This window comes from Populus euphratica, unplaced genomic scaffold, assembly GCF_000495115.2.
Source record: "Populus euphratica unplaced genomic scaffold, PopEup_1.0 scaffold431.1, whole genome shotgun sequence".
NCBI lineage: Eukaryota > Viridiplantae > Streptophyta > Magnoliopsida > Malpighiales > Salicaceae > Populus > Populus euphratica.
Window position 1 is genome coordinate 156,233 of NW_011500119.1, and position 21,173 is coordinate 177,405.

The 21,173-nt window shown below is 31.9% G+C and overlaps 3 protein-coding genes across 4 annotated transcripts in view; 1 reads left to right on the top strand and 2 right to left on the bottom strand.

The window, feature by feature from the left end:
- The window catches only part of LOC105110027 (probable terpene synthase 9), a 6,020-nt gene extending 2,863 nt beyond the window's left edge, over window positions 1-3,157 (top strand). The window contains exons 3-7 of one of the 2 annotated variants that reach the window (XM_011004923.1): window positions 827-1,208; window positions 1,584-1,802; window positions 1,929-2,067; window positions 2,172-2,426; window positions 2,759-3,157. In XM_011004923.1, coding sequence (XP_011003225.1) covers window positions 827-1,208; window positions 1,584-1,802; window positions 1,929-2,067; window positions 2,172-2,426; window positions 2,759-3,058 — 1,295 coding nt within the window. In that variant the 3' untranslated portion in view covers window positions 3,059-3,157. The remainder of the gene's footprint in view (window positions 1-826; window positions 1,209-1,583; window positions 1,803-1,928; window positions 2,068-2,171; window positions 2,427-2,758) is intronic. The other variant, XM_011004924.1, reaches the window with a different exon arrangement.
- Window positions 3,158-4,173: 1,016 nt separating this feature from the next.
- Window positions 4,174-5,416, bottom strand: LOC105110028 (uncharacterized). The gene is made up of 3 exons (XM_011004925.1): window positions 5,080-5,416; window positions 4,723-4,928; window positions 4,174-4,540 (listed from the first exon to the last, which is right to left on the bottom strand). Exons 1-3 carry the CDS (start codon window positions 5,176-5,178, stop codon window positions 4,339-4,341), a joined length of 507 nt encoding a protein of 168 aa, XP_011003227.1. The 5' UTR covers window positions 5,179-5,416; the 3' UTR covers window positions 4,174-4,338.
- Window positions 5,417-9,968: 4,552 nt separating this feature from the next.
- On the bottom strand, window positions 9,969-10,307 carry LOC105110050 (B3 DNA-binding domain protein). The gene has a single exon (XM_011004951.1). It carries the CDS (start codon window positions 10,305-10,307, stop codon window positions 9,969-9,971), a length of 339 nt encoding a protein of 112 aa, XP_011003253.1.
- Window positions 10,308-21,173: the final 10,866 nt, after the last annotated feature.

A 21,173-nucleotide genomic window follows, 5' to 3' on the forward strand; every position in this document is an offset into this window, starting at 1 on the left:
GCCCCCCCCCCCCCCCTTGTTAGTTTTATGACCGGGCAATCTCCCTCCCCACTTTCCTCTTCCTTACCTTCCTCGGACACATAGTGTTCCAGTTGGCTATCTTGCATAGACTGCTATTCCAAAAAAGTAGAATCCAATAATGAGTCCTTGTAGCCGAAGCACCCCTTTTGTTTTGCCTACCAATCCCTCTATCATTGGCTCCTTTTCCATAGGGCGTTTTCATTTCCTCTATCCATCTTGATTTTCTCATTTGATCTAGCTAATAAATCAGTTTTCTCCGTCGTGATTTCTCCTTGTTCCATCTCTTTTTTTAAGTTAAGTTTGGCACTTTTATCGAGAAAATAAATAAATATGGTTTCTCAATTCGCCATTAATTTTTGACAGCTAGTCAGCAAAAATGAATATGTGCCAAGCAGATGCTAGGTCATGTCTGAAGAATTAATAGTAAATTGGATGATAATTATAAGTTCATCTGTACATGCCTCACTGATAATTTTTCTTGAATAGAAATATCAAATAAATAAATAAATAAAAGGGTTGATTAAGTATTTTGTTTTCCCCTTTTCGTTTAAACGTTTTTTTTTTCCTACCGTTATTAGCTATTGAAATTTGTCTAACTAGGCCTCAAGCGTTTACAAGGAAATAATATGAAGCAATGGTAAGAATACTGTATTTGTTATAATAATTTATTTCTATATTAATTATTTCTTATTTATGGAAAAACATTAGTGCTGTTCTCTTTTTCTTAAGGAATTGATAAGTAAATTGTGTATTTTGGATCCGAAGTTAAGGGATTTTTTTTCTGTGGGATGGTGAAAATTTACAGATGTGTTTGGAAAATTCAGAAGTAATAGAGATGGGAAATTCAAGGACAGCATAAGGACGGACGTTGCAGGACTTTTGAGTTTGTATGAAGCTTCATACCTTGGAGTGCCTGGAGAAGATCATGTTTTAGAAGAAGCCAAAAATTTCAGCAGTAAACATCTCCAGTCATTGTTAGAGAAAATAAAGGATGAAGTTCTAGCTAAGCAAGTGAAACAATCATTAGAAGTTCCTCTGCATTGGAAGATGCCAAGGATTGAGGCTCGGGATTTCATTGATGTTTATTCAAGTGATAATACGAGGAACTTAGACTTGCTTGAGTTAGCTAAGTTGGACTATAACCTTGTGCAATCACAACACCAAAGGGAGCTCAAAGAACTAGTAAGGTACAATATTTATAACCATGACATATTTATAATATAAATTACATTTGGAGTTTTAATATGAAAGCTTAAACTTTTTTGGATTGATATTATTTTTTGATATATTAAATTTTATTATCTTTTTTATTTTATTTAAATTAATTAAAAATATAAAGTAATACGGGTACATGTAAATTTTAAAATAAAAAAATTTCATTAAGAATGTGTATTAGAATATATTATAAATCATATATTTGATCTTTATATAAAATTTAAATTTTTAAGTTAAAATGATTTTTTGATATAATCATTACTAATTAAATTTGATATAATTTGATTGGTTTTTCTGATTTTCACTTTAAAAGACATCCATGAAAAATCTTGGAACTTGATAAATAGGTGGTGGGGTGCCCTAGGCTTCAAGAAGAAGCTGAGTTTTTCGCGAGATCGATTGATGGAAAATTATTTTTGGGCAATGGGAATGGTGTTTGAGCCTCAGTTCTCGAAATGCAGGATAGGCCTCACCAAATTTGTATGCATTTTAACAGCAATTGATGACATATATGATGTGTATGGATTACCGGAGGAGCTTGAGCTCTTTACCAAACTAGTAAATCGGTACGTCTAGCCATATATAAATGGCTGTGCAATCCCACTATGAGCATCTCATAGTTCTGTTTTTGTCAAATATTTTTCCCCGCTCATCACAATATTTTTCTATTTTGTTCTCTCTATATGAATTAGATGGGATTCCATGGCCATTGACGACCTTCCTGATTACATGAAGATATGCTATTTGGCCTTGATTAACTTTGTTAATGAAATGGCATACGATGTAATGAGAGATCATGGCTTGTTTGTTTTACCCTACCTTGTGGAAGAGGTGAATTGCTGCTAGCTTCCATATAACTAAGATCATGTATTCTCATGTGCAATGCCCTAAATTCTATTAACCAAACTTACACAACTTCTGCATAATTCTTTCAGTGGGCAAATCTCTGCGGATCATATTTGGTTGAAGCTCGGTGGTTTAGCAACAAGTATTCACCAACTTTGACTGAGTACTTGGAGAATGCAAGGACATCGATTGGGAGTCCTGCAGCCCTTGCCCATGCTTATATGTTGCTGGGGAGCCCCATAGCACAGAGTTCACTGATGGATTGCTTCAAGCATGGCAGTGATCAATTAATCTATTGGTCATCCTTAATTACTCGACTCAGTGATGATTTGGGCACATACACGGTATGTGGTATATTTTTCAGTTTTTTTTTTTGGTTAAACAAAAAAACAAAAAATATTCTGTTTAATTTGAGAAGGTAAGATCAGAACAGCCACTGCTATGCTTTTGAAAAACCACTTTATTTATTCACTTTTATTTTTTTTAAATAGGAAAAATCATAATAATCAACTAAGTCATCTAAAAGTTTGAAAACTTGACATAAACCTTGTTTTTTACCCAAAGTATTCTTCATTATTATTAAATGGCATCAAAGGATGCTTTTTAAAATATTTTGTTCTTGATCACAAACACTAATATTTTCATCTCCCTCCTTTTCCTTTTGTCCTGCTTTTAGGCTGAGAGTGAGAGAGGTGATGTGACAAAATCCATTCAGTGCTACATGATTGAAAAGGGTGCTTCTGAAAAAGAATCAAAAGTGCACATCAAAGCTTTGATTAACCAAGCGTGGAAGGAACTAAACAAGGAGAATTCCAAATGTTCTCTTCCAAAACCTCTTGTAAATATGTCCTTGAACATGGCTCGAACTGCTCAATGCATCTTCCAATTTGGAGATGGCATTGGTACTTCTACTGGGGTCATTAGAGATCGTTTAACGTCATTGATTGTCGAACCTATCCCAGTCAAAGAACCTTAGTTACAATCTATGGCATCGTCTTTGTTGATGAAACCTTTTTTGAATGTATGATCTTGAAAGTACAATAAATTTCAAGAAATAAATTGAGCCCTCTCCATATTTTTATGATAAAAAATCATATGTTAAAATGCCGGATTGTTACAAAATGTTTTTTCGGATCAAAGATGAGAAGTGTGGAGCTGAGGTAGAATTAGCGTTTCAAGATTCAGGGGATTGCGGGATTGCTAGGGTATGGAAGGGTGCTGGAATGGAAAAGTTCCTTGCGAAAGATTCTGTCCATGATATCAAAGATTGGCTCTGGTGTTCCATTTTGCATCATGAAGATAGTAGGGTTGAGTCGACGGCGCCTATGAATGCTTGGTCCCTGTGGTATGCCCGCCATGCCCTTCACTTCCAGCAGAGATATGTATTGATAGTGTAGGGAAAGTTCAGATTGCTCATACAACCTTACAAAGGTATCGAGAAGCTAATGCTAGTTCTGTGTCTTCGTGTCTCGATGCATGGGGATTGTTTGGTTATTGAATTTCTTTTAAAAAAATGAAAGACATTGAAAAGGCCTACCAAATACAAGATCCATTTTGAGAAGAGAAGCAGAAAGGCTAAAGACCAGCCCAAATACAGATACAAACATGAAGAGGTTGAATATCCTGGCCCAGTTACCTTTACGTACCTTCACCATACACACACACACATATTTTATAACATCAGCTCAGCCTTTGTTTAAATTCTAAAACTAATAAACGACATCCATACATATTTTAATTTTATTATATTTTAAGAATGTATCACTATAGTACTCAAAATTTCGATTTATAGATTCGGATTTGCTTGCCTTTTTGAGCTTCATCTTTTGTTCATGGAATTTAAAGGGAAAAGGACATTTATTTAAAGAGTAATGTTTTTGGAAAAAATGGATTCTAAAGGAGAAAGAGTCTTTCAAGTCTTAGGTATATAGCACCTTTTTAAAAAAATAAAAAAATCATGAAGATAAAGGCAATGATATATTGCACCTTCTTTTCTTGATCAATATATTCTATAAAATGATGAATTATATGTCATAGTAATTATTTATTAATCTTATTTTTATGTGAACAAGAACAATACACCGTATTTTTCAAGTGGCAAAACTTTTTTCAATAATTATAATAAAAGGATGAGCAAGATAATTAGTTCAGCTCGTGACACAATTGCTCTGAAGAACAATGCTTGCCACATCAAGGTTAGAATTTTACAGCTTACAAATTATTAATAAAATCCTTGTGCCATGAAAAAGAAAAGACCTAAGCACGACCTCCATGCTTTTCTTCACTAAAAGCAGCAGTGGCAGAGACGTAATACGCAACACAAAACAGTCCATGGACAAAGCACAAAATGCCTCCATAAGAAAAGAAATGATGGTGTGTGAAACCACAAGAGGTTCTTGACTTGTTGTTCGACAAAGTGCCAATCGCTAGCATGGATAACCCAGCAGCCAATATGATCCTGCCCAGACAATTAGGTGTATATATGCAGAAACATCATTAATCAACAAGTAATACACTATACTTCTAATTATAGTTAATCTCTGAGAAACTGTTCGGTTCAAGCTACAGAATAAAAAAATAATTTGCTTGTTAACTCAGTTGAGTTGGGAATCAAGAAAATGTTTATACAACTTCACTTACCACGAAAAAAGGAAGCATGCCACAGACAGTTGTCTATGAGGGGAAGCTCTTTGAAGCTCTTCTTGAGAACAAATGCACATGCACCCCCCTAGGAAGTTAGCAATAACATGAGCCAGAACTAGAATCCCCGCTGCAGCTAACCCTAGCTTGAAGGCATCCTCGCTTGGTTCTCTGCACTCAAATATCCAAAGTCTTAGGTGCTTAACCTGTACTAACACACACCCACATGCACACATTATTGACTAAGACAAGATATATTCATATTTTTGAAGTATAAGATCAAGATAACTAATATATCAAAGATAATGCTTTTCTTAAAAGAAAAAAAAGATTGGAAGGAAGGAGGGGTTAACATGCCTTGTTTTGTGCGATTTCTGCTTGGATGCCAAGAATACCAGCTGCTACATCCATGGCAACAACCAACATACAAACAAGTATACCTCCTATTTTAACCATTTTTTTCAGAAAAGGAGCACTTGATCAAGCTGGGTGTCAAGGAAGAAAGAAAACAGAGAACTCTCTCCACTAGCTTCTTGGTTCTAAGATTTAGAAGATGAGAAAGAGGATATCAACTAGGTCTAAAAGAGAATATATCAAGAGTGGTAAAGTGAGGAGAAAATATGACTAGCCGGGATAAGTTAGCGAAAGCTTCTTGTCTCTAAACAGAGGAAACTTTATTCCTTTGATTGGGGAGAGAGGTAAGAAGAGTCTGAACAAGCTCATAGGGGAGCGTGCCTTGGCATCTAGCAATGAACCATGTAAGGACCCAGCAATATTTGTGATTTTTGACTTTAATAAGTATTTCTCCATTGGTACAGGCAAGCAGGCCACAACCGCAAACCTTTTTCTACCTATTTATTTTATCCAAAATGATAGATAATTGCCCCCATTATCTCCATACTTAAGGATTTAAATGACTGGGATTAAAGTAGTTTCAAAGTAAGCTTGCATATACTTGAGACTTAGATTCGAGGACAAATGAGTAAGCTTCCAAAATTATGATTTGTGCTCCAATTTAAAGAGAATGTATTACAAAGAATTATTTTTTTTTAATATAAGAAAAATTGCTAAGTTGGAATCTAGAAAAAAAACAAATTAGTATTTGCATGGCATTTAATTTTTTGCCTTTTTTTTTCTTTTAATGTTAGGTTAGAAATCCCACTCTCCATGGTTTATTGACAATGCAGGAGTGGAGTGAAACTGCTCTGTGCAGAGAGAGAGAGAGAGAGAGAGATAGACTTGACATTTGCTTCATGGTAGCATCCTCATTCTTCACTTTTTGAAGGGCATGCCATTTGCTAGTGTAAAAGAGAGGGAGGAAGCATCATTCCGGGAAAAAATGGGTACATATTTCAAGCTGCAACAGCTGTAGGGGACCCCCCAAGTATCAGAGAAATAATGCATGAAAAGACTACAAGGAAAAGCTCAAAACGGTGCATCTGTAGTCTGTACCCCATTGTCAAACCTTGTGTCTGTGATTATCTGAGACCTTTGTGTCTAGCTAGCAAACAAAAGGGACCCCATTTTCATACCTCAATCCCTTAAACAAGTACCATGCAGGAGCCTTTCGGCTCAAGCAGTTTCATGATTCAAATTCAATGGCGCATATGCATTCTCTACTAAGCAAATCAAGTGGGACGGACCTAAGTTCATGATGGGTTGGACTGAAAGCAATATAAAAAACCTGAAAGCTTTATTGGATTATATGATAATGGCCCGAATCGGCCTTTCCTTTGATTTGAACCGAGTAGGAAGGAAGGCCACATCAGAATTTGGCACCTCATGAGAAGACACAAGCTTGTTGCTCATTTGCAGGCCACTGGCCCATCCTTTACAATCGGTATCTCATATCCGGCATATATATATATATATATATATATATATTTGATTAGTCTTGCTGATCATTGCTGAAAAGAATGAAATCAATCAATATACAACAGAAATTACTACTGGAGCAAACTTTCCATGAAAACTTACCAAAAAAAAACTATATTTGTCAACGCAATTTGGATCTAAGTAAACGACTTGTGATTTTGAGTTATCTAGTCAATTTAAATTTTTTTTAAATAATAATATATATTTTTTAATTTTTTTAATTTATTTTGAGAAGATTTGGTTTGATTATAAATCAACCTCTAGATCTCCCAGAATTTAACTATATTAAAGTCTATAGTAACTCAACTTGAAATCCAACAGAAACGAATTGTAAGTTTGCTAGTAAACACATTAACAGTACAATGTTTAATAATTAAACAAAAATGATCAAATTAATTATATGAGCCATAAAAATAGTAAAGCAGCCATGCTTGATAAGTGATGACAACCATGAACATTACCCATCTCCATTTCATGATAGCAAGCACGTATTGGCACTAAAAGAGACCTAGCTAGCACTAAAACACTCACATATTGGCATTACAAGACATCATCATAAAAAACAACTCCTGGTTTAAACTTTGATACAAGACGAACAAATTAAGGCAGCAAACACAACAAGATGGTTCATTATCAACATCTACAGCACACATTAAACTGTTCTGTTTCTTTGTCGGTCAAACCAGTGGCGGAGTTAGCATTATTTGCTAATAGGGGTAAAAATTAATATAATAAAATATAATATTTATTTTAATTTATTATAAATATATAATAACCTTTGTATAAGATAAAAAGTTCGAAGTAAAACTAAATTAAGACAAAGTAATAAAGTTAATTTCATCTTTATAATATATTCATTACTTTAATGTTGTTAGTCTTTATATTTATCAAATATAAACATACAAAGTATATAAGAAATATTAATTAAAGTGAGCATTATTTATATTCCATAAACTTTGAAATAACGTAAAAAATAATAAAAAATTATTCTCACTAATCAACGCGGGTTTTTTATAAACTGAAGCACATTGAAGTTGCTCAACCATAACTTTAACATTACATATTGAAATTGGTTCACTAAGTTGTGAGTTATCGATATTTTTTTTAAAAAAATTAAATTCTTTTGATTTTGTTTATGGTTCAACCTAAAATCAAAACATTTATCGTGAGAAAAAATTGATAATTTTAGTTGCTCTGCTAAAAACAAAACATTAAAAAAAAATTAAGTATAATCAAAACAAATCAATAAAATATATCTAATTAATTAGAAAAAAAACATCATAACAAGAATTCAAAAAATAATTAGTAAAACTAACAAATCTTAAACAAAATGAAGCAAAAATGGTAGAATTATATATATAAAAAAAGAACCTCATCAAATTATTAACAAACATCTTAAAACAAAACAAAAATAAATTTTAAATTTAAGTTATCTTATTTTGTTTAATGAAAAATAAATGAATTAGTAACTCTCCTTCAATCTTTTTGTTAAAAAATTTTATTTATAATTTTTATTTTTATTTTTATTTTCAATCAACTGTAGAATTTATTATACAAAGAAATGATTTTATATTTATAGAATTTAGGGCTATGCAAAATAATTTAAAGAAAATCAAATTGAAAAATCACACTTAATTACCGTAAAAAAAAATCACTTTTTTAGAATAAAAAACCTTCTCTATATTTAATTAGTAAGGCCAAGTCATTAAGCTGCATTTTGCTGTTTTTCTTAATAAAATAATTTATAATACTATGTTTGCTAGTTCTTGCTAGCCCGTATATAATCTGTTTTTTTTTAAATGTATGCCCGTACGTTTATGATTCTGTTTTGGTCCACAAAAATCGAGGTCATATTTTATCATGGCCGGCCTAGTAATACGACAATTGATTTCTCCCGTGCAGCTAACCCCTGAAGGCTGAAAACTAAGGGTAAATTCTAATAAACAATTTGAGATATTATTTATAAAATTATAAAAATCATTCAAAAGTTTGAAGATTTGTCAAAGCTCCCTATTATATCTAGAAGGCCTTTGATTTCAAGAAAAATAAAAATAAATAAATTAAGGAAATGTTTAAAAACAGAGAAAGAATATTAAAAAAGAAATTTAAAAAATTAAATAGTAAAATTACTATTTTTCATGTACGTACTAAAAATATCATGTCCCATTTTTTATATTATTTCTCTAACTTTTTTAAATTCTCAGTGTGACTGTCATATTAAATAATAATTAAGTGCATTTTAGATTAAAAAAATAGTTAGGGTTTGGGATCCTGAATCCTATGGGGGGGTTGCTGGTCTAAGTTAGGGAAAGTGAGAACAGTGGACAATTAGAATGAAAAATTAGATGCCGTCTGTCTAACATTTTTAGCTGAAATAATTAAAAGCCACCTAGCTAAAACATGATCAATAACGTTTCCAAATAATGTACGCTGTTCGAGGGGAGGCTTGAAATAGAACATCCACAGCTCCCTGGCTCAATCATTTAGTGATCTAAATATCAGAAAGGGCACAAAGAGGATGGTCGTTGGGATCTGTAGTTCTAGAATGTACCCTATTCTCGGAAAAGGAGGTTTCCGAACTGGAGCCAAAGACAGAACGATCAAGTGAAAGCAGACTGACTATATAATCACCATGCAAGGAGGAGGCAACCATGAATTCTAACCTCTTTCACTACCCAAATCTGCTACTTTATCCGCCTCTCTCCAAACACGACTAACAGTGCAAGTAACAAAAAAAAAACAGAGAGAGAGAATGAATGAAGATACAAAAATAATTAAAACATAAATCTTATTAATGAAACCCAACATCAACAAGCAAGTTTCCTGATATATATATGATAAGCATATGAGTACATGCAAAACACCTAGGTGTCGGCGCACAGGAGGAGAAAAAGACTAACAAAGTTACAGGCAAAGAACTATGGGAGATTGTAAAATAGTAAACAGGGAGCTTGTAAACCAGACCAGTAGACAGAGAGCCTTGAGACACATGAACAAATTAAAGGAAGCTGGATGCACTCCCAATATTGCATGTAAATGACATTTAGTATAAGAGCACGAGACCTCAAAAGGACAAAGCATAATAAGGAGCCCATATATATGGAATAATAGTAAAAACGCAGCACACTGCTTCCGTGTCAAGAAGAACCCAAAAGCTGATTATCGAGGAAGATAACTTGATCCCACGCTTATAAACCTAAGTCATCATATTGAACAAAGTCATGTCAGGAACCAGAATTATTTATTTATTTTTGAAGAAAAGCGGCCAAGCAACAAAGCAAGCATTGGGTACTGTAACAACAAGAGTAAATATGACAGATTTTTATCCGAAATTCAATAGCTGAAACTTACATGTAGATGAACTGAAAGGGCTAAATAGCCAGTTCCAAATTCGGCTCAACTCTAATGTTATAGCTGACTCCATTTTCTTCATCTGCTACCATTGTTAAGATGATAGAATCATTGACTGTAAGGCCCTTCTCACGAACGTACTTCAACCAGCCTCCTCTGATGACGGGTTTATTGTAACGACCATGATTTCTTGTAGAAAGCTTAAATTCCCACACTCTTCCAGTGGGATCTCTTGCAGTAAGACTGATAGCGTTTTCTCCTTGCACCATTTGAAAAGGCCAGAGATTACCGGTTGGATAGGACAGACGAGACTCTATGTCTGTGGTGGTCAGTTTTTTATTCACAAGCTCAATCTCCATGGTAGGCTAAATGTGTCAGGAAGATGGGAGGAGAATATTGGATGCGAAGATCTCCGTCCTCTCTGCCTGGTTATATAGAGGGATTTGGCGCTGCCCGTTTCCCCCAAGAATCCCAAGAAGGCCTGTATGGGTAGACAATATTCCCGGTCTCTTGTTACTGTCGACTATCCCGGGTCCCACCTTTCAATCGAGAATTTTGAAAGCATTAATTTGATGTCGACCTGGCATGATAGTCAATTTGTTGCATTACAAGACTAGCCAACTGGTCCTGAAAATGGAACGGTATCGTTTTTAGCCTATACGTAGGTTGGTGCATGAATGGCACTCAAATGGTTTGGGGTTTGTTACTTGATTTAACAATATATGTAAAGCATGTTCGTGGACAGTATTTTGAAAAGGTACTGCAAGTATAATACGCTTGGGATTTGCCGAAGGCAGTACTGCAGAAAAGCACAACATTTGTCAGATAAGCTATGTAAAATAAATAAATAAATATAATATGAATGAAAAAAATAATAAATAAAACAGAAAAGTAAAAGCACTGATTAATTTATCAATCAAAAGTTCGAACCTTATATGAACTGCCCAAAAGTGCTTTTGTTTTTATCATTACTTTTGGGTTGAATTAAGCACATCCGTGGCCGCCAGCTTGTGGTCCAAAACTCCTAATCCGAAAAATTAGGTGTTGATGACTAAAATCTATTCTTTTGAATATAATAACAATAAAAAAAGAAAGAAAAGAATTGACATCATAACATCCTTCATATAAGTTCTTTGTACGTTTATCTACCGCCCCATTAGATAACGTGGGAAATCTATTCACCATGCAAGGAGGAGGCAAACATGATAATCTAACCTCTATAAGCTCCCAATATGACTAACATTGCAAGCGTGTGTGAGTGTGTTTTGTTTTCTGAGCAGTATGATCAATCTCTCCAGGGAAAAAAAAAATTGAGGCGCATTAAACATCTTGGGTTGCTACCCTTGGCAGTCCATCTCCATTTCTCTCCTCGCGTTTTTTCACTCTTCTTCTGCTCATTGTTTCTTCTTGTTCTCACACGCTTTTTTTTTTTTGTTTTAATTTTAGTCAAAGGTGACAAAACAATCGCAGCAAACCTCAAAATAAAAAACCAATAATGCTAAATATGATCCACCAAGATAACGGAATCAAGATACAAAACTAAAGCAGCAAACTTATCAACAAAACACAGCATCAACAAGCAAAGTTTCTGGTATTGTATGATACATATGGCCTCCTCGTTGACAAATCACACTTGACAGCACAATACCTCAAAAGGGAAAGCATAAGTAGCAAACCCATAAAATGAACAAATGAGGATGGGGTCACACATGACCATAAAATTATTAATTAAGCTTTAGTTTCGATTAAAAAAAAATCCTGCTTAAATCTGAAAAAAATAATCATAGAAGCTGCACAACGGACTGCCAATTAGAAGCCCTTGCCACCTGAAACTAGATTTTTTATTTTTTTTAATTATTCGATATCCGATAACCACACGGAATTTTAATTAATCAAGATTCGAGCCGGGTAAGACCACAGTAATAACAAAGTTTTCTCTGTCAAATATTTAACCTAACTGCAGTATTCTCAAGCCTCAAAACAAGAATCCTAGTTAAGCTGTAATAACCTCTTTGCAAGTTGATTTATATGCTTGGTGGTACCTGAAGCTAGATCTCAAATAAATTTTGAGTATCAAGAAATTATATAACAATATATAAATCAAATAAGAAGAAAGTTACAAAAAATATTTACAGTAAAAGTTGTAAACGAACCATTTATTATAAAGTCATAAAAGTGAGTGTAAATCTGTAAAGATAAAAAGTAATACCTGCAAGAAAATAATAAATTGGGAATATTTATAGAAATAAAATAAAATGGAATGAGTGTGTTAGAATGCGAAATTTTATTTTTTAGAGCCCTAAATATATACTGCCAATACCTTCAAGCCACAGTGCAAGTAGCAGGAAAAAAAAAACAAAGAGTGAATGAACATACAAAAATAAAACAGCAATCTTATTAACGAAACACAACATCAACAAGCAATTTTCCTGAACAAAAACATCAAATAACCATGGAAGATTGTAAAATAGTAAACAGGGAGCATGTAAACCAGTCGTCAGAAAGCCCAGAGACACATGAACAAAGGAAGCTGGATGAACTCTCAATATTCCATGTCAATGACATGTAGTATAAGAGCACAAGACCTCAAAAGGACAAGTATAAGGAGCCCGTATATGTGGAATAATAGTAAGAACGCAGTACACCGCTTTCATGCCAAGAAGAATCCAAGGGCTGATTAACGAGAAAGATAACTTGACGCCATGCTTAAAAACCTAAGCTATCATATTGAATAAAGTCATGTCAGGACCCAGGATTTTTTAATTTTAAAAAAGAGCCAAAAAGAAGAAGCAAGGATTAGGTACTGTAACAACAAGAGTAAATATTACAGATTTTTATCCGAAATTCAATAGCTGAAACTTACATGTAGATGATCTGAAAGGGCTATATAGCCAGTTTCGTATTCGACTCAACTCTAATGTTATAGCTGACTCCATTTTCTGCATCTGCTACCATTGTTAAGATGATAAAATCATTGACTGTAAGGCCCTTCTCACGGACGTAGTCCAACCAGTACTCTCCTCTGATGACGGGTCTCATGTAACGACCATGATTTCTTGTACAAAGCATAAATTCCCACGCCCTTCCAGTCGGATCTCTTCCAGTAAAACGGATAGCGTTTTCTCCCTGCACCATTTGAAAAGCCTAGAGATTACCAGTTGGATAAGACAGACAAGACTATATGCCTGTGGTGGTCAGTTTTTTATTCACAAGCTCAATCTCCATGGTAGGCTAAATGTCTTAGGAGGATTGGAGGAGAATACAGGATGCAGAGATCTCCCTCCTCTCTCTACCTCTCTTTATTTTCTAATTAATTAACTAAGAGGAGGGCTTTTTCAGTACATTTGTGTACTTGCACTTGAAGGCAGTCCTTTTTTTTTTTTTTAATTTCAGATTCCTGGGATTCGGTAGGATAGATACACATGTGCTGATAAAGCACTCTGTTATTATAAAATAGAGCTTCTTTTTTTTCAATCAATAGTTTTTATTAAATTATTTTTAATTATTGATAATTGAATTATCACGTTTTTATAATATAATTTGCTGATTTTACAGGTAAACTTTAATGAATTATCTCGAAATTCAATCTAATATATTATTATCTCTCTGTTTTTTTTGGTGGATTGCCTTTTTTCTCAGCAAACACTGGAAAGCGAAAGGTGCGCTCTACGCTGCCCTTGCCTTGTTTGTCTTTGCCTCTTCCTCTCTGTGTCTCTCTCCGTTTTCTACAAGGATTTGGAATTCTCCTGTTTCAAAGTAGGAGGAACTGTTGTGTAATGACGACAGCGTTTCCTGTCTTGACCCTTCATTAAAACGTCGTCGTCTCTTCTGCCCCTCTTTTATTTCAAATGAATAGCCAGAGGACTTACCATATAAATCTCCTAGTTTATGCGATTATTTTTATTGGTAAACCAATGTTCTTGCTGTTAAGATGTGTGTTATGGTTGTCTCTAATTTTTAATTTTACTATAATTTCTTTTACTAAAGTTTTTCATCTTCTGTCTCTTGCTTTTGCTCTCACTAGGTTCTCCCTTTTCTTTGGCATCCTCTCCAGCCTTTACCATGGGCTCTAGAAGAATTGTCTTATCAGGCTTTCCTGGCCACTCTGGGTCTATTTTCATCAATCTAGCTTTTCTTGCAAACAGAACTCCTTTCGACTCAGCTAGCCTTTTTGACCCTTTTGGACTAGCATTTGTTACATTTGGGATCCATATGCGACTAGGCAACCCGTTGAGCTCCAGATGATAATTCAGATTCGGCCTGATAGGATCTAATTGCTTGCACTGATTATGCAAGCAGTCCATCAACTCACTTCTGGCTCGTATAGCGGACATAGACCGAGCCCGTGTATGGTTGATTTTCTGCCATTTTTCCTTCCCTCCCCCCTTGACGGTCTTTAAAGCTACCATGAATGGATCAATATCATCGTTCCATATCATTCCGTGGAACTGAAATTTTAAATGTCGGAGTTAAGCTATGATCATCAAACTTGCCATCGGTAGCGTATTGGTTACACGGTGGAGGCTTCAGTCTTGGCTTCACCTTACCATCAAAAAATAATTCATCCGCAAATGTCATGGCAGAAAGTGATTCCTTTTGTTGTCTTTGGTGCTTATGTTGCTCTTCCATCGCATCTTCATATCTCATACCGTCTCCCAAATCAATATCATCGATGTTGAAACGCCGACTAGTGGCCTCCAATTTGTAAAAATAACAGTCTACCAATTAAAGGTTTGGGTTTAATAATATTTTTTAATTTTTGATTTTAGTATTTCAAAATTATCAAAAAACATTAAAAAATATCAATTTAATATATTTGAAGACAAATAAAAATATATTTAAAAACATAAGCTACCATTTCCAAATGGGTCTAAAATAAGTAAATTGTGAAAGAAATTCAAAAGTGCGGAATCATCATTTTGAACTAAATTTTGAAGTAAAAACTTTAGTATGAAAATTTACATATCAGCCTTTCAATATGATACGTGTGAATTCATATGTTTTCCTTGGTGTTTTTACTATATATAAAAAATATCATTTTTTTTCTTTTTTCTTCTTCTTCTTTCTTTTTTTATCTTCTTAATTTTTTTTAATTAATATACTTTATGAAATTTTTTCTCTTTCCTTAACTTCACTTTCAACTACATTAATGTAATATTTTTTTTCATGATTTTTTTCACTATATTTGTTTTTTATTTTAGTTTTAATTGTTTTTGTTCTTAATAAGTATATAAATGTTGTTGTGAAATTTTTTTGTTCATATAAGATCAATTTTTAGTTGATTTATTTATAGGAATTTTAATTTTTTAGCTATTACAACTTTATTTTTTTCATATGAATTTTTTTAGTGAAATTTATTTTTTTGTTTTATTTATTTGTTGCAAATTTGTTTGAGTTGATTTTCTTATTCTTTTTATCCAAGCATTTTGAGTATATATTATAGAGTGTTGATTTATGTTAATTTAATTATTTTATAATTTTATAAAATAAATTCTTAAAAAATATTTTTTAATAATTACCGACGGAATTACTGATGGTATTTTTCGAGGGATATACCGATGGAATGAAACGGGTAATTTTTTTTACGCACTTATTCCGTTAGTAATAATATTTTTTATTACTAAGAAATTTACTAACAGGCAAAAAATTACCGATAAAAGATTTACTAACGAAGCATTTATATTGGTAAATTAATTATTGATGGAATATATATTTTACACTGATAGAAAAATTCTATCAATAAAAATAATAAATGTTGTAGTGTTTAAATTCTTAATGTGAGTATCATATTAAATAATCATGTTAAATTTTAGATTAGAAAAATAATTAAGGTTTGGAATCTGAATCTTACGGGCGGTGTTGCTGGTCTAGCAAGGTATAGTGAAAATAATGGAAAATAAGGGGAGAAAAAAAATTAAGAAACAAATATTAGATGCTGTCTGACATTTTTAGTGGAACTGAATTAAAAGCCCATTAAACTTGCCTTTAGGTACGGTAACAACAAAAGTAAATATTACAGATTTTTATCTAAAATTTAATAGCTGAAGTATACATGTAGATGAATTATATAGCTAGTTTCAAATTCGGTCCTTCCACGTTAATTAAAAAAAATAGTCTATTAAAATTAAAGATTGATAATACACAGAAATTCATTTTGGATAATAGAATCGAATCTTCATTTATTTATTTATTTATTTTTTATTTCATATTGTATTTTTTTATTGATTTTATATAGCTTATCTAATAAATATTGCTTTGCAAGATTATTTAGAAGTGTAATAATAATTATTTTTTAAATAATTTTTATTTAAAAATATATTAAAAAATAAAAAATTTTAAATTTTAATTTTTCTGCAATCCCAAATGGGGCACAAGATGCTGCTATCAAATTACCAAAAAATAATATAAACAAAACCAATAAGATTTTTTTTTTAAGATTAGTATGGATGTTTAGGTTAAATTATTTAAAAATAATCTTATGAACTATAAAATTAATAACTATATAAATACTTAATAGTACTAAAATTTATATGAATTAATAACCTTTAAAAAATAATATCAAAATTTCATTAGTTAAACAACAACTTTCAAAGTTAACCATAGAATTTTTGAAAATACATAACCATTTAGGAACGTGGTTCAACCTATATTCTTAAAAAATTTAATTTTTATTTTATTTTTTATTAAAATTTAATATAATTTATGTGTTTTGGATCGTTTTAATATACTAATATTAAAAATAATTTAAAAAAAATAAAGAAACATCATTAATTCATATTTTAATATAAAATATTATGTAAAAAATAACTATTATTATTCTAAAAAAATACTCTAGATAGAAGTGAACCTTTTGATTGATGTTATCTAGAGAACATAAATCAATGTTGTGCTTTTCTGTTTTAATTTTCGTTTTTTTCTCTTTCATATTATATTTATTTATTAATTTTATGCAGCTTATCTGACAAATGATGTACTTTTCTGTAGTGCGTTTTAAAAATGCTTTACATGTATTATTAAATCAAGCCACCAACCCCAAAACAATTGAGTGCCATTCATGCACCATCCAACGTTTGCCGTTCCTTTTTCAGGACCTGTTGGCTGGCTAGCCTTGCCATACAACAAATTGATTAATCGCGTGCAGGTAGAACACTGAAGCTAAAGGTAAATTATAATAACCCTTTTATGATATTAATTATAAAATTGTATAAATCATTCAAAAGTTTGAAGATTTGTCAGGGATGTAAAATAAAAAAAATAAATCTTTATATTAAAATAAAATTAAAACATTTTTAAGGATCATAATTATATAATTTACATGATAATTGAAATTGGAAGATCAAAGTAGAAATTTTTTTTGCACAATAACAAATGTATATTAAAAATTCCATGTGTTTTAGTATATAAGTAATAATGTTTTTTTTTTTAAAAAAAAAGTTATGAAGATAAAGGAAATGATATCTTGCACCTTCTTTTCTTAATTAATATATTGTTGTTCTTGTGATGGGAATTCTATAAGATGACGAATTATATGTCATAATAATTATTTATTAATCTTATTTTTATGTGAACAAGAACAATACATCTTATTTCTATAGAATGCATTATATGTCAAGACTATAGATTTGACATAGCAAACAATTGGTTATTGAGTTAATCAATTTTATTTATTAAAATAAAGTTTTCTTTTAAGTATTGATTTTGATTTTTTTTTTAATTTATATGAGATATCCGGGTTAGTTTATGTGTATTACAACTAATCTTCACGGCTCACTAAATATCTTACAAATTTAATAAGCAAGTAAGATACTGTCGGAATGACAAATGCTCAAATTTAGGTACAGTAGGAAAAGATAAGCTCCTAATGAATAAATCAAGATTTTTAGGAGATTGAATATATTAACGTTAAAAGTTGAATAGCAAGTTTGTGGGGTCAACACAACAAAATAAATTATTCAATATCAACATCTGAAGCTCATTAAACTAGTATGTTTCTTTATCAGTCAAACTCATGTCAGATACGGCGAAAAAATATATAAGAAATCAAACAAAACCCAACAAATAGAAAATATCTGACACCTAAAAAACCCTGGACACGTGTGTGTTACAGTAAGGCCAAGTCATTAAGCTGCCTTTTGTTGTTTTTTTTTAAATAATTTCTAATACCATATTTTTTGCTAGTTCTTACCCCCCCCCCCCCACCAACCCCATATATATATATATATATATATATTAAAAGTATGCCTTTACACATATGATTCTGTTTTGGCACTGCAATATCGAGGTCTTATTTCTTTAAAAAGTATGAAGCCATCAAAGCTGGGTTTTTTTTTTTTTTTTTCGATGAGGGAATGAAAAATTACTGACAATCAATATTTTAACAAATGAATTTTATTAGTGATACTATCGGTAAAAACATTATTAATAAATTGTGTATTTTATACCAATAAATAAAATTATTTAATGGTGCAGTGTTAAAGGCTGTTCATGGTGATGATTTTTAGCAGGGAAAATCTCCATTGAAGAATGGTTTGGTATATAAAGGGGATGTTGCAGGATTCATTATTACATGATTTAGATTATGTAGATGTTTCATGTCATTTTTATAAGTTGATTTAAGTTTTTTGTTTTAATAAAAAAAGTTACAAGTATATTTAATTATAAATAACTTTTGACTTGATTAATCAAGAGTTTGTTATATACTTCAGTCGAATTTTTTTATTTAAACAAAAGTTAAAAATTTTAATTTATGAATTATAACTTGCACCACATTCATTCTTTAAAAAATTACTTTGAATCATTTTTATTGAACTTATCATAATTGTTTTATGAAGAAAAACTTAAATTATGGCTCAAAGTGTATATATAAAAATATAACTCCAAAGTTATACAAAACACATTCTTTAATAAAAGCATAGTCACTGTATATGATATGTGCTTTCATTATTTTTTTAGATAATTGTCCCTTGTAACGTAAAGAATCATTCTCATGAAACGTAGTAATTTGGAATCTAATACTTTTCTTTTTTCAAACACATGCATGGAATTAGAATCATATTGTACCTTGCCTTTTAAACGAGCCACACAGCGATTGCTGCGTGCTTTGGCTAGTAGCCTCGCAGCACCCTTCATTTCGACTGCCTAGAGCTAAGGTGGATGATTCACCAAATCTTACGTCCTCATGAACAATGTCATTAAAACGGGCTTGATGCAGGGTCTTATTAAAATTGAATCAAAATCTAGATTCATATTTTTGAAAATATATTCAAAACCACATCCTTTTTCTGTTTTGATGCAGGTAAAACCAAGTTAATATTTTAGATTTTGGATCAGATTACTAACCAAACTGCATCAGAATTGATTTAAGATAAATAAGAACTCTCAGCATAAAACTTTTAAAAAAATATTTTAAAAAAAGTTATTATCAATTTTTTGATGTATAGCTGAGACACTGGATAATCTTCATTCCACACTTAATATCTTCTATTAAGTGGGATAATAGTTATTTTATAAAATATAACTGATAAATATATCTTATTTACTTTGAGAATCAATTGTTAAGTTGTGGTCTTTGAACATGGTCTGAGTAGTCTTAGCTTAAACTGAATTGATTTTAATAACTTTGATAATGAAAGTAATATTTACAAAGAGAGGGATGAGGGGAGCTAAAGTTACATTTTTGATATGATCACTTTATCTTCTCCATTCGTGTTCGAAAGTTTGGTTAATGAAAGGAGAAGACAGCTTTTCCAAGATCCTGCACGATGAAGTTCCTTTTCATTTTTATTAGAACACGTTTTCTCGTCAGCTAATTTAACACTAACCTTGTAAACTGTAAAGGGTTAATTAAGAACACCTTTTCTTTTACATTCGAAGCCTACCTCAGATTTTCACTTCAGCATGTTTTTCACTTTTTGCTGGCGCCAGTCAGTCCAGCATGTCCGTCCAAATTTCACAATGGAAGTATAGTTCATCGTGGAAGACATCTTGGTTGCAATTCACTCTCCACACAAAGCCCAAGTTGGTCCTTGGTCCAACCCACAGATTAATTACATCACCTCCATCGACAACATAGTTAAAGTCATCATGGAGACGACAGGGCCTTCAGCTAGCTAGGTAGGAGTCACATTCTAGATTAGTGGCTATTAATTAATTAAACTAATCCTGATTTAAATATGAAAAAATCATGTGGTAACTAGATAATATAAAAAATTAATATGATATTTTAAAAAAAAATTATGTTTTAAAATTTAATTTGTCACTATAAAAATAGGCTGTGTGATTTTTGATATAAAGTAAAAAAAAAAAAAAACCAAAAAACAACACAAGAGATAATGATCTTTAAGGCTAGAACGACATGGTAATTTGGAAGGATTTCAAACCGCTATACATCCCGGGATGTATATGGCCGTAATATATTGAGCATGTGATATCTGAGTGGTTCATATGAAGCTCACCGTGTGGTGATAGCAACCAAAACTGACAAATTCATGGTTTGGTGACAATGCACACTAGCGACTCCATTCTGTTTGTTGCACATGAGAAATAGATGGTAAAATTAATTTAAATGAACTATATCATTAATTAATTTGTTGTTATTTAATTAATATTTTCTTACAGGCTACGTTTCTTAAACTTGAGCCGAGTCTAATGAAGCTGTTTGTAGACACGCATGTGAAGAGTGAAGACCGCCAAAAAGAGATGCAACAGTTTATTAATAACCACGCTTAACACTTTGTGGTATGTTTGTTTAACTATTTTATTTCCTAAGTTATTATTTTTATTGAATTGATGATGATGATTTCTTTTTTCATTTTCAGGAGATCTATAATAGCCTGTTGAGGAAGAGATATGGGGATGATCCTACAACCCATCTGGATTTCAATATGGATTTGTGGATGGAGGTAGGATTGTCCAGTGAACCCGATAAAAATCAGGTATATGAGCTCTCTAACACTACGACCGAGAACCTGCAGGCGGCCCGTAGTGTTTTAGCAGTTGGGAGCTCCCAATTAGTATTGAGTATCCAATCTAATGAGATTGTGGTCTTACGGTAACACACGACTTATCTAATTGAAAAATACAAGCAATTCTCAGTGAATTATGAACAACTTCATTAAATGATAATAAACATGACATCACATAGTGGTAAGTTTATTGAATCAACATTTTAAATAAAAGATTATCTATTTTGATCTAATTAAAAAAGATTAAAATTAAAATTAGTT